At 41.7% G+C, this 14,491-nt stretch overlaps 1 protein-coding gene and 1 long non-coding RNA gene across 5 annotated transcripts in view; one reads left to right on the top strand and one right to left on the bottom strand.

The window, feature by feature from the left end:
* Positions 1-4,968, bottom strand: part of PDGFD (platelet derived growth factor D) — a 226,980-nt gene extending 222,012 nt beyond the window's left edge. The window contains exon 1 of one of the 3 annotated variants that reach the window (XM_026006760.2): positions 4,743-4,968. In XM_026006760.2, the coding sequence (XP_025862545.1) occupies positions 4,743-4,866 (124 nt within the window). In that variant the 5' untranslated portion in view covers positions 4,867-4,968. The remainder of the gene's footprint in view (positions 1-4,742) is intronic. The other 2 variants (XM_072729928.1, XM_026006759.2) reach the window with 2 other exon arrangements.
* Positions 4,117-13,566, top strand: LOC112925943 (uncharacterized). 2 transcript variants are annotated; one of them, XR_011995849.1, is made up of 4 exons: positions 4,117-4,755; positions 5,576-5,633; positions 9,085-12,131; positions 12,387-13,566. It is a non-coding gene; the product is annotated as an uncharacterized lncRNA (long non-coding RNA). The 2 variants fall into 2 exon arrangements; XR_011995850.1 differs by lacking the exon at positions 4,117-4,755 and adding an exon at positions 4,966-5,043.
* Positions 13,567-14,491: the final 925 nt, after the last annotated feature.

The raw sequence follows: 14,491 nt of genomic DNA, 5'->3' as shown, positions 1-14,491 counted from the left end.
TAAATAAATAAAATCTTAAGAAAAAAAAAAAGCAAATGGGGCACCTGGATGGCTCAGTGGTTGAGCCTCTGCCCTCAGCTCAGGGTGTGATCCCGGGGTCCTGGGACTGAGTCCCCTATGAGGCTCCCCACAGGGAGCCTGCTTCTCCCTCTGCTTGTCTCTACCTTTCTCTCTCTGTGCCTCTCATGAATAAATAAATAAAATCTTTAAAAAAGTATTAAAAAAACAACAAAAAAGTAAATAAAACCTAGTAATTTGTTTACATTGTCTTCTGTTTTGTTGCCTTCCCTAAAAGATCTAATCTTTGTATTGAAATCAATATGCTGCTATCATTTTTTTAAAAGATTTTATTTATTTATTCATGAGAGATACACACACAGAGAGAGAGAGAGAGAGAGAGAGAGGCAGAGACACAGGCAGAGGGAGAAGCAGGCTCCACGCAGGGAGCCTGATGTGGGACTCGATCCCGGGACTCCAGGATAAGGCCCTGGGCTGAAGGCAGTACTAAACCGCTGAGTCACCCGGGCTGCCCAATATGCTGCCATCATTGATGACAACAGAAACCCAGGGTCTAAGAAACAAGTAGACTCCTTAAAGATCTAAGACCACAATTAGTAAAACTGCTGTTCTATCACTAGAGAGTGATGATGTAACAGACAATTCAAGTTTGGCATGTTAAACAAACAAACTCCATTAAATTCAGAATCATTTCCCAACAGCACCTGAAAGCAACAGAAAAAACAACAAAAGGTCAAGGCAGTGAAGAGTGCATCTCTATCCTTAACCACTCCCTCCAATGGGAAGTTCTATCTAGTTATATTCTAAAATAAGTAAGGAATACTGTCAGTTAATTGGTACCTTTCTACTTCTTGATCCACACTCTGAGCAACACCAGTTGTGACCATTTATTACAAAAGCACCAACTTTGCAGGCACTAAAATAAGAATATGTTGACTCTGCTGCTAAATTAAGACTTTCTCTGTGCTAAGAGGCAGATCAGGAATGGGCATCAAAAGGAAATCAGTTTAAGGATAACAAATATGATATAAGGAAGTGTAAATATTCAATTAAGTTTTGCAAACTATTATACTTTAATCCCTTATTAGCTGTAGACTCTGGTTTCCTCCTACAGACAGGGACCAAATTCTACCATTCACTGGATGACCTTTAGCCATTCTGCTGGGATGGGGTCTGCACGTACCCCCTTTACAATGAGAACACGTTGTGATGGAGAGTTCTGAAAGGCCAGGAGACAGTGGCAGACCAGCCTCCCACACTGAGTAGAAGGAGGTTATCATTTATCAACTCTAACACTTCCATATCCTGTCTAGTACTCCAGCTATCTGGAGCTATCAGGTACAAATAGAAAGCTTCTGTGTGTGTCAGGCTGGACAAGATCCAACACATCTCATGCCCAAGAAAGGATGCCTGCCCTGTCTGTTCCCATCCTGACTCCAGCATTAGGTAGCAGCTAACTGCATTAGCGGGAACACGTCGCTGGCCCTCATCTGTGAATGAAGACAGTTCCATCATTAGATATCTGTTTCTAAAACCACCATTCAAGGGTCATGGCTAATTCTTTGTTGTGACTTCCTACCACTTGTAATCTGAGGGCCAGGTCTTTGAAGGCCCCTAAATTAATGTTTGGAAACTTTCCCCTTCTCTATTTCCCCTTAGTACATTCCATGCCCAGGTCCTCCCCAGACTTACTTGCAGTCTTACCCTGATAGTCAAAAGAGCAAGACTATTATCTTCCTTAACAAAGGAACTTTGGGGGAACAGTTCAAAATGTCTGGAATCAGAACAAGGATTTTAATTTGTTATTACTTTCTCTCATCAGCCCAACTGTTGTGATTAAGATTTTCCAAATGATGTTTAGACTTTTTCAAAGATCCTTTATTCTTACTTCCTCACCAAAACTCTATGGCAGTATTTCTCACCTTTTTTCTTTTCATTGTCATCAATCCTCCCTTCAAGAGCCTGTTTAGACTTTCTTTCCTTTTTTTTTTTTTAAAAAAAGATTTTATTTATTTATTCATGAGAGACACAGAGAGAGCAAAAGAGGCAGAGACACAGGCAGAGGGAGAAGCAGGCTCCATGCAGGGAGCCTGATGTGGGACTCGATCCTGGGTCTCCAGGATCAGGCCCTGGGCTGAATGAAGGTGGTAATAAACCGCTGAGCCACCCAGGCTGCCCCTCCTTTAAAAAAAAAAAAAGATTTTAGTTATTTATTCGTGACAGACAGAGAGAGAGAGTGTGGCAGAGATACAGGCAGAGGGAGAAGCAGGCTCCATGTAGGGAGCCTGATGTGGGACTTGATCCTGGAACCCCAGGATCAATGGCTGAGCCACCCAGGCATCCCTAGACTTTCTTTCCTAATCATATCCCCACCCTATGAAATGTTAACACTGCAGATACACTATCTATCTCTTTATATATACTGACCCTTTGGACAACCACAAACCATTGTAGTATTTAAGATCCTTTTCACCCTCTAAGATCTGATTTTGCTGCTTTGGGGCAATTTTGTCTCTCTTTGAGAATGAATGCTATGTCACACTTGAGAATAAGATGCCTTTTGAAAATTTCCCAAACTAATAATCCACTATGAGCATTAACTTTCTTTACTCTGTATATAACAATTTTTCTTAGTCTAACCTTTACCCCTTCTATTTTTGTTTGCAAAATGAGACTGACATTTAGGAAAGTGTTGAGCAATCCAAATTAATCAAAATGTGTGTGCATGTGTGTGCTGTTAGTAATTGCAAAACAGCTTTAACTAAAATATGTATAAATTGATCCAGGGTAGTTTTCAAAATTTTGATAAAATAAAGCATTTATCATATAGACTAGATAGATGTATAGAGTTTTAACAATGAAAACTAAAAGGAGAGTGTCCTTTTTAAAAAAAAAAAAAAAATGAGCTGCATGACTTGGTTTTAGTTGGAATCTTGGGTTACCAGGCAATGGTTACATACTTTTCGTTTTCTGTCCTTGACATCTTGTAACTGATACTTGGGAGGCTAAGGATTACAAAATTATGGCTATGAAGTCATGCAAATTACACATGGCATTTTACTCTACATAGCTAAGAGGGCATATAAAGTGCAAACGTTAACAAATGTAAAAACTCAACCAGGAGAAGATGGTCTCTGGTAGAAACATTAATGAGGGAAGCAAAACTATAAAAGTTTGGTCTTGAGCCTACACCTTTTTTTAAGCTTTAGTAAGGAAATTCTATGTTTTAACTAAGATGTAGGGCAATCCACTGCTGGAATATTTTACATAAAAACACTGTGAAAGAGTAATTCTGGAAATGTAGGGGCATCTTTTGGCCAGGAGGTAACTCTAAGGCTTCTCCGTGTCCCCTCCACACAACCACACCTCTTCCTATGACTGGAACACACTGAGATCTGTAGTGTCCTTGACACCAGAAAATACAGTTTTTTGTTGTTGTTTCATAGTTCAAAAGTCTTTCAGTAAAGTCTGAATAAAGGGCAAACCAAGAGAGAAACTGATAAGGGAATAAAATGTACAGTATGAATTTATGGGAGAACACGGATTGCCAACTCAAACAGTGAAGCCATTAGGAAGAGCTTGGCGAACTCCTTAGAGGCTGTATTAGAACTTTCAGCAGACAGAAAGACAGAAAGACAGAAAGACATCACTAATGAAGGAAAAAACAGAAATCTATGGGTCAGCCCAAGCAGATGGCAGAAACAGCTTCCCACGACTGGCAATATTCGTTGTCGTGGAGAATAAAGGGGATCAACTTCAGATCTTTAAAATATTTTTTTAAATTTTTTTATTTATTTATGGTAGAGAGAGAGAGAGAGAGAGAGAGGCAGAGGCACAGGCAGAGGGAGAAGCAGGCTCCATGCACCGGGAGCCCGACGTGGGATTCGATCCCGGGTCTCCAGGATCGCGCCCCGGGCCAAAGGCAGGCGCCAAACCGCTGCGCCACCCAGGGATCCCCAACTTCAGACCTTGACCGAAGCCCGGAAAGTAGATAAGCTCCATTTAAGTCTCTGGGCCCGCTGGCCCAGGTGTCCTCCCGAGTCAAGGAAAACAAGCAAGCCTGCCTGGGAAGTTGCTTAGGTCCAAACGGCTCCGTCGCTTCAACAGCTGGGAAGCCTCCTGCGCCCTGCGCATCGGAACTGGGAGCCCAGGAACCCCCGTGTCCCAGGCTCCGGGCTCTGACCCCGCGAGCCCCCGCTCCCGCCCCCGCCCCCGCCCCCGTGGGAAATCCCTTTTGTGGGCCGTGAGGGCAGACCCCGCACCGCCATCTCCGCGACATATTACGAAGTTCTCCGTGCATTCCAGACACGCTGCAGGGCATCCTTCCCTGACCCCCGCTGACACAAGGCTACAGATCACCAGGGAGAGCCAGTCTCGAGGCTCTCCGCCTCCCATCAGCGCCCCCCTACCCGAGCTCGCAGCCCTGCAGGTCGAGAGCCCCCGCGGGGCGCGCGGGCGGCACCTCTGGGAGCCCCGGACCTGCAGGGGACACGCGGGTGACCTGGCGGGGTGACCTGGCGGGGTGACCTGGCGGGGCCGCCCTCGGCCACCCGCCACCTGCTCCCGCCGCCCGCAGCCCGGACCTGGAGTGGGGCCGGCACGACACCCCCGTCCCCGTCCCCCCTTCACCGGGTCCCTATGAAAAAGTTTTCTAACAGACAGAAGCCGAGATGACAGCAAACAACCCCCGACTTCTAGCCGAAGCACGCGCGTCCGTGTCTCACCATCTCGCCGGAGGTTGGCGTTGCGCAGGGCTCTGACGGATGCGCTCTGCGGGGCCGCGGCGGAGCCCCGATAGCTGCAAAAGTTGGCGCAGACCAGAGTGTAGACGAGGCCGAGCGGGCGCATTGGGTCGGCGACCCGGGGACCCCAGGGTCTGCGCGGGAAGAGCAGGGGCCGCGGCCGGACGCCGCCTGTGCCCAGCGGAGGGGGGGCCGCACTTCCTGCCCGACGGCCGGGCCGTGTGGGCGCCGCCTCCCCGGTGCGGCGGGGGCGAGCAGCGGCGGGACGGGCCGGGTCCACGCGGTCCGTCCCTCCCGCGGCTACACCGGCCGCTCAGGAGGCGGGGGCGGCGCGCCGACCGCGGTGGGGGGAGCCGAGCGGCCGCGCTCCCGGCCCGACCCCGGGTCCCCCAGCGGAGAAGGCGCGCTCGGCCCCGCCCCGCGCAGGCCCGGGGGTGGGGGTGTGTGCGGGGGGGGGCGGGGGGTGAGGGGTGCGGGTGCGCAGGCCCGGGGTGTGGGTGCAGGGCGGGGGGGGCGGGGGGTGCAGGCCCGGGGGTGGGGGTGTGTGCGGGGGGGCGGGGGGGTGAGGGGTGCGGGTGCGCAGGCCCGGGGTGTGGGTGCAGGGCGGGCGCGGGGAGGGGCACCTGGCCCTCCCCACCTGCCCCGGGGTCAGCCCTGCTCGGTCCCCAGCGGGGGAACCAGGAAACCGGGAAGCTGGAATCCCAGCACTTTTCCCCAAGTGGCGGGCAGAGCTCCCGCCGTGGTTGGGGGGCGGTTAGGGATGGGGCCTGGAGTTGGAAGTTAGCAGGAACCACGATCCGATTCTGCTTTCACAGGATGTCACCAGGTGAGCAAGCCAGGCAGTGCTGGACTCTGAGCTGCACGGGAGCTCCGGTGAGTGTGACCTTAGCCAAGTCAAGGTTATTTCCCGGGGATGGGGGGAGGGGGGAACAGCAGGTCCTCCTTCCAGAGCCCCCGTGTGGTGAAGTGCGCTAGAAATGGTCGAGGGTGCTCCTGAATGCCCACCCAGCCCTGCACAGTAGAGGGGGCTAGAGGTCAGGGTGAGGTTGGACAGGAGCACACGTTACACTCTGTCACTTCAAGGTCCGTAGCAGGAGACAGGGCACCAGGTCCTCGGGCCTCCCTTCTCTCTATATCTGGGAGCTCAGAGGTCCAGAGGAACTGACTGGATTCTAGGAAGTTCTGCGTCATGCATCTGTCTGCCCCGGTAAGAACTATATTTGGAACAGGAGTAGGCCTCGGGCTCTGTTGCTTACTAGCCTTGTCACCTTGAGTTAAGCACCTGACCTCTAGAACCTCAGTGTCTTTACTTAGAAAAGGGGGGGGGGGGGGCCGCATATTTAGTTTGTATGGTTGTGGAGAGAATTATATGAAATAATTTTAGTATTTAACTTTGTAGCTGAATTAAAATCCAAATTTACACAATCTCTCAGCGGCTCATTGATGAGACCTAGAAGAGGCGTTTACTGGTCTCCTTTAGGCCTTTCCACCCCCCTGAAAGTCTGGGGTGTGAGAAGTAAGTGATATCCTGAAGAGAGCTGGAAGCAGCTGAGAAGAGTAGGAAGTTCAGGGAGGGAGACCTCCAACACCGACTAGGGTAACTGGGTTCTTTCCACATATGCCGAGATTCATGTGGTTCATCTCCTGATATTCTGTCTGAAATACGGTCTCACAAACTGCAAATTTCAAGACCAGCATGATCACCTTTTCTATTAAGACTTTATTTTTTTCAGAGAAGTTTTAGTTTCACAGCAAAATTGAGTGGAAAGTACAAAGATTTCCCATTTGCACTTGCCCCAACACAGCCTCTACCATTATCAACCAGGGCCTACTACAGTGGTGTATTTGTTATAATTGATGAACATACAGTGACACATCATAATCACCCAAAGCTTACATTATGGTACACAGTTGGTTACATATGTTACACGTAAGGACTGCATTATGGTTCATTCTTAGTGTTGTACATTCTATGGTTTGGAAAAATATGTAATCACACATATTCATCAGTATGATGTCATATGGACTTTTACTGCTCTAAAAATCCTGTTTCTCCAGCTTTATTTTTTCCATAAATAGAATGGAATACACTAGCTTTGAGATTTAACTATCAAAGTTCATGGCAGATACTAACATTGTTTTATAAATATTTTGTTTTAAACACACATCCGTAGGGACATAAAAGATATTTCTATGGAGCATGATCAAAAAAGTTTGAAAGTCACTAGAAAGAAGGCTGATCACCTTTTTTTTTTTTTCTAAAGAATTTAATATTTATTCATGAGAGACACAGAGAGGCAGAGACACAGACAGAGGGAGAAGCAGGCTCCATGCAGAGAGCCCAATGTGGGACTCTATCCCAGCACTCTGGGATCATGCCCTGAGCCAAAGGCTCAGGCTCAACTGCTGAGCCACCTAGGTGTCCCAAAAGGCTGATCGCCTTGTCTCAAAATATAATCAATCCCTTTAAGAGGCATGAAGGAGAGGCGTAAAACTTGGGTTTGCATTCAATCATTTACTTGTTCAACAGGTTTTAATTAAGCAATAGATTTTCCCTTTGCCATGCCCTAGTCTAAAACCCCAGGGGATAATATACTGAACATGAGAGAAAGGTATCTAATCCCTTGGAGCTTACATTCTGATGAAAAGGAGATCATAAACAAGTAAGGATACACTGATGAATAGATAGATAACGTATATGTAGATATATGTTGTATATGAGAAAAGAGTCAGAAACTGATGAGGTAGGAATGAGTTACTAATTAAAATATACCATTTTAAAAAAGTGGTTGAAAACGCTTATTAAATTTCAGACCTAGCTCCTGAAATGAGGATATATGAAAAAATGAAAAAAAAAGTGTACAAGTGGTGTATGTTGTGACCAGCATCAAAATGCTAAAGAGGATTATTTATCTCAATATATAAAATATTGAATTTAAAGCAGTCAGAATAGTGTTGCCCAAGATACTAACACTGTATACTGTGTAAAGGCATTGTAAATTCATAATGCCAAAATTTTAGCTGAGAATAGTAAAGGATGTCACATGGAATCTGCATTTTCTTGATTTTTAATGTCAGTAAATACCAAAATCAACGATAAAACCAAAAAACTAGGGTGCTGTGCCTCATCAACTCTTCCGAATCTGGTTTTCAGTATTACTTAATAATTAATTCTTACAAATTAAGTTGGTTACACCAACTAATGTATCATTTTACACAGAATAGGCCCTTAATAAAGGTATATTGAGAGTCTGAGAAAGGTCTGGTATCAAGATAAAAGAAAAGATGATTCAATTTACTTTTTACCTGTATCTTAAACTAACTTAGCAAAACATAGAATTTGACACTATGTTTTTAAATGCTGATAAGCCAGTTAAAAGAACATGAGCCAACACAATGAATCAGATTTATAAATATTTATTAATATTCAGGATAAAATAAATTAACTATTCTATATTTAGCCATTGTTCCGTGACATTCATATAATTGATATTTCTACTGTTTAGAAAAAAATTTAAATATGAGAGTAATTTATAATAGATCCATGCAAAGTGGCATTTATCTCAAACACATATTCTTAGCAGTGATGATTTGCTGAAAGGGTAGGTTAGGATGTGACACCATTTTTTTCATATACTCTCTTCCTTACATAAATAGAACACAAGAATGGTGTTTTCCACTACATTTTCAAATATGCTTGGCTTCTTTCACAAACTCATAAAAGCCACAGTGGAAAAGAAATGAAACAGGGCATGTCTCATTTCTGCAAGTGGCTCATACCAATTTTATTTTTTTAAACTAGACTTCTACCAGTTTTAACTTCTAACTCAGTGCAGGAACTCTCTCTTGAGTATAGTATTTAGATTATGAAGCCTGCTCTCTTCAAAGAGGACATCCCTGGATTAGTCATCTTCAACTCACTGATCTCAGAAAAAGCAGAACACTCTGACATAAAATCCTAATTTTGCTCTGCTGATGGACTACTGATCTTTGGAAGTATTGCACTTCTATGGGACATAGATCTGTTTCTGTAAAATGGGAGTGTTACACTAGATGACCTTCAAGATTTCTTTTGGAAATCTATTTTGTTTGATTTGTAAAATCTCGCTATCTCCCTCCTTCCCTCCCTCTCTCTCTCTTAACCCTGGTCTATATATATAGCTTTATCAAGGTCAAATGCATTTTAAATAGTTGTTAGAAATTTTGAGTATATACACAAATAAAAGTTTTCTACAAACTTTAATGAGCTGATATTTGAAATTTTGATAACTAACATATGCAGTATTCCCATGCTTAACTGTGATTTCACCATTGGCTTTTTCAGTTACCAGTGGACAACCAAGGTCTGAAGCCTACAAGTGGTTATTCTGATGACTCTTTGGAAGGCCAGTAGTATCCCTAGTTTTACATCACAGTTCCTGCGTCACTCATGCACCTCACCTCCCATGACCTCATCACGTAGGTACTTTAGCATCTCATATACTCACAAGAAGAAAGGTGAGTCCAGTAAGATACTTTGAGAGAGAGAGAGAGAAAGAGAGAGAGAGACTACATTCTCATAACTTTTATTACAGTATATGATTATGATACTTCTATTTTATTATCATTGTCGTTAATCTCTCACTGTGCCTCATTTATAATTAAACTTTATGGTAGATATGTACGTATAGGAAGAACATGGTATTCATAGGGTTTAGGGCTGTCTGTAGCTCCAGGCACCCGCTGGGGTTCTTGGCACGTATCCCTTGTGGATAACGAGGAATAACTACTGTAACAAACTAACTCAAAGTTTGGCTTATCATCTAATATTAATAGTTACTTTTGTTTTCAGAATTATATTTTCTTTAAGGAGATCAGTGATTCTAATGTATAAAAACATAGAGAGCAGGAATATGTTTTAGTGATGGGGATAACTGAGGAAATGAACTACAGTTGATTAATATTATGACACATTCAGAAAGGAGACAAAATAAACTCCAGTGCTTTAAAACAGCAACATGATTTTGACCTATAATTTGGCTCAGAAAAACTGGATTAAACTCTGTTGATTTTTGTAATTGAATGAAAGATAATGTTTGAATATTTGGTGCCAAAAAATGAAATTAAATATTCATAAGATGACAAACCATGGTGAATTTTTTAAATAGTTCCAAATGATTTGAAAGACCTAGAATACCGACATGTTTACAGAATATTTTATATCAAGGATGTGCAAAATATGTCATTAAATTATGTTGACTCATCGACAAGAAGCACATCATTTTTTAACCCATTGAATTACTGTCTTTTTAACAATTAAATTTTCCATTTATTAAATTATCATGTTTTTAACTGACTCATTTGCTACATGTATCATATTTTATCCTTATGTCTCCATTATTATTATTACCAGTAAAAAATAATGTAGAAAGCCTTTTTAAGCACCTTTTCCTAAAAGTGTTATATTCTCTGTGTTTAAGAAGAGAGGAAATGACTGAAATTATGGCTGTTAGGAGGGCTAAAACTTACTGATTTATTTAGTGTCTTTCAAAATACTATTATTTATTCCTCTTTTTAATTATTGGTGAGGGAGCCCATGCTGAGCATTGCCCTTCCTCAACAGACCATGCATGGCACTAAATCCCTTCTTGTTAAGCACTTTTCTTTAAAATTATACTTGCAATGGCACATATTAGATGTATAGCAAAAAAGCACAATACAGTTGATAGGTTTTACTTGATATCTACGTGACAGGCTCATATCCAAGCCTATTTCTATTTTCTGGGTCCTAACCTGAAGAAAATTATAATATGTAGTAATAAAATCATAAGCCCTGGTGTGTTCAATTTACACTATACTCTACTCTGTCCATAACATGTATTATGTTTATGTTTTTTTTTTAAGATTTTATTTATTTATTCATGATAGACACAGGGAGAGAGAGAGAGAGAGAGAGGCAGAGACACAGAGACACAGGCAGAAAGAGAAGCAGGCCCCCTGCAGGGAGCCCGACTCGTGACTCGATCCCAGGACTCCAGCATCCTGCCCTGGGCCAAAGGCAAGCGCTCAACCGCTGAGCCACCCAGGGATCCCCCCATAACATGTATAGACAATCAGCAAGTATTGTCTAGATTCCTACATAGCAATGTCAGATACAATTTATCCAGCTATGTCCTGACATATTTTGAACACTAACTTCCAGATTTGATCTTTAAGAACTGGTTGTGGTGAGACTATCAGCTTGACTTTTTGACAATGAACAGATCCAAGTCAATCAAGTATTTTGTTCTGTCAAGCATTAGTTTTCTTTTACTTCATTGAATTAACCAGTGATTCAGCTTAATAGAGTGAGTCATTGAGTTATATGACTATCATGGAAAAGAATCCCTACATCTATAATTTTTCTTGAGCTTAGTTATATGTTTTATTTCCATTTTTCTATTCCTGAGCTGCATTGTCTAAATTTAAGGTTTCCAAGATGAGTATGTTGCATATTTTGCAGAAATACTTATGTAATTGATCTGGGATGTCTGCCAGTCTCCTTTAGAATGCTGCACTTTTCTCTTTATAAGGTGGGCTTATATCCAGTGAACTGTCATATTTTGAGTTCTTCTCATACCTTGCCATTGCTTGAGCAAAAAATTGGTATTCAGGTCCCTTTCCTTGAGTGAGAATTTTAGTTCAATCAAGAAAGTATTTCCCCATATTTATGTCCCTTGGGATTCCATATTGTACATTTATTCTTTTCCTTTGAGCCCATTTTGAATTTATTAATGACAGTATTTAAAACCTGAATGAATATTTAACCCTTAATAATGATCACCTTTTCTTAGCCAACTAATTTCACCATGTGGATGTGTGATTCCCCTCTATTAGGGAGTTGCTTTTGAGGATTTGAGGCCGAGGCCATCTTTTGCGTTCTAAAATCTTGGTTATCTTTTTTGACATCCCTCGTTATATCTTTTCTATTAAAGAAAGCAACATTGCACTATGGAAGAGAAAAAAGTACTGAAAGTGTTGCATAAAATGAATTAAAAAGTTTATTCATTATTATTATTATTATTATTATTTATTTTGAGAGAGAGAAAGCATGTGAGCAGGGCAAGGACACAGAGAGAAAGAGAATCTCAGGTGGACTCCATGCTCAAGAGATCCCAGGACCCTGAGATCATGACCTGAGACAAAATCAAAAGTTTGGCACTTACTGAGTGAGCCACCCAAGCACCCCTACAGCTTACTTTTAATAAGTTAACCTGTGGTGGAAATAAATCATGAGGCACTGATTCTGATTTTTCTCTCTGATTTTTTTTTCCTTTGGAGACCACAAGGAAGTTGTTTCCTGAGTAAAGCCATGAAGAGTCCCTCATTTGAAAACTTTAAACTTCAACCAAGGTGAGACTGTTTTGACCATGTTTTGACACTATTCACTATCACTTATCAGCATAATTTTACAAATATTTTTTTCAATATTTTATTCTGATTAACTAAAGAATCCTGAAATGACCCTGAAGTATAACCGAATGTCGCATCTTTGTAAGGCAATGACGTGTTTCACGATTGCATTTTTCACCTTTGAGCCGAGGCTACTGTGAAAGCTATGAAAAGCCACCAGTAGTTCAAGTGTTTTATTGGCCCTTTCTGTTTCAGAGTTGGCTGAGGTGAAACTCCAGACCTCTGAGGAGAGTTCGAAGGAATCAGCAATCTTGTTGACTTAATGCAGCAAATCAATGAGATGCAATCTCACCAATGGGCTGGACAAGGTCAAGGATGATAAAAGTGTGACAAAGAAAGGATGTGGGAGACCATAGGAAAGAAGCAGGTCATTTCAAGGGAACAAAGGCAAATTAAAAAATCTGTCCAATTTATAGTTCCTTAAACGACTTGGCTTTAAAATCTGCCTGTGCACCATATATAAATGTAGAAAAACTAATGTGCATAAGGACGGATGAAGCCACAGGAATAGCAAAGTATTTGTGCAGGGACCCTGTCCTAATGATTATGAAGATAAAAGTGTGAGAATAGGAATGGAGGGAGAGCAGGGGTAGAGGTGAAGGGTGCAGAGAGACACAGAGATTATCTGTATGTACTTGAAGACCTATTATATGGAAGAATAAATAAATAATCCCTGCTTTGTAGAACTAGGGACATTCCAATTAATAGCATGTTTAAAAAATGCAAAAAAAAAACCAAAACCAAAAACAAAACAAAACAAAAACTAATTTGACCTGTCTAAAAATAGAGTGAATTATTATATCTTAGGAGAGAAGTAGTTGTTTAATTTACTAAAAGCATTAATGTGGGGTCTGTGTAAACAACAGGAACATTAAAAATAAAGTTATTTCACTAAGGAGAAGTTTTGAAAGGCCTTAGAAGTTTTTTCCCCAACTGTAGGATGTTGTACTCTTGTGGTTATATCTCCCTCAAGATTATTTAGTTTTTGAACAATAATCCTATCATATGCAGCACAAGCTGGGAATTTTTAATAGTTCTATTTCAGGTCATTTTCAAATGTTTTTCTTATTAGGAGTGTGTCTAGACCCCCATGAAACACAGCAGCATTCTTAATATGGTCCTAAGGCATATCCAGGTTGGTGTTACATTAAGAATAAAACATATGCAAATGAATTGTATTAATTTGACCAACATCTTGAATAGTGTGATGACCATGCATATATATTTCTCTAATTCATTAAAGTTGGTATAATCATTTTTTCTAGGACAATATTAATTTTACTAGGCTTGAAAAGTTGTTGAATTCACTTTGGAAGCCAAACATAACTGCAGAAAATATGAAAACATTAAGGCTAATAAAATCTGGTGTAACTTATTTTTCAGGGATCCCTGGGTGGCGCAGCGGTTTGGCGCCTGCCTTTGCCCCAGGGCGCGATCCTGGAGACCCGGGATCGAATCCCACGTCGGGCTCCCGGTGCATGGAGCCTGCTTCTCCCTCTGCCTGTGTCTCTGCCTGTGTCTCTGGCTCTGTCTCTCCTTCTATCTCTCAAGAATAAATAAATAAAATCTTAAAAAAAAAAAAAAACTTATTTTTCACGTTGTTTTGAAAATAAGTTATTCAGCAACTTGAAGCCACTATAATAAAACTGAGAGGCAGTCTCTGAAAAGCCAAACTAGGTATTCCTAAAATCATTCTGGAAAGTCTGTGTACTTCACTTTGTGGGAAAGATTTAGGGCCTAATTCAGAGCTAGCTTGGTCTTACTTTGTACATAATTTTAAACATTTTAAAAGGTTTTATTTATTTGAGAGAGAGAGAGCACAAGTGGGGGAGAAGGGTAGAGGGAGAAGCAGACTCCCCACTGAGAAGGGAGCCTGACATGGGACTTGATCTCAGGACCCTGAGATCATGACCTGAGCTTAAGGCAGATGCTCAATCTACTGAGCCACCCAGGAGCCCCTGTATATAATTTTAATTGGATCAAATACGAGGTTTCTCTATTAAGCAGCAGACTGGAGGGTGGAACATGAAGATTAATATGGTAAAATTGGGAATGAGAGGGGATTTTTTAAAGATGTACAAACAAAAGAATGTAAAATTCAGTATGGAGTTTGTGGTTATTGAATATGCTTGCAAACATCCTGATTTATCTCTTTGGAGCTCCTACATATCAATGGGATGTTCCATGAATTAAGAAATAGAATAATGGTGCTTAATTATTATAAATACATTTAAACTCATTTGGCTATATTCTATTTAATATGGTAAAGTTTTACATTGCCAATATAATGGAAATTTACT

The sequence above is a fragment of the Vulpes vulpes genome, chromosome 12, assembly GCF_048418805.1.
Source record: "Vulpes vulpes isolate BD-2025 chromosome 12, VulVul3, whole genome shotgun sequence".
NCBI classification, from domain to species: Eukaryota; Metazoa; Chordata; class Mammalia; order Carnivora; family Canidae; genus Vulpes; species Vulpes vulpes.
The sequence above is the reverse complement of the archived record's forward strand: the minus strand, read 5'-3'. Positions and strand labels throughout refer to the sequence as shown.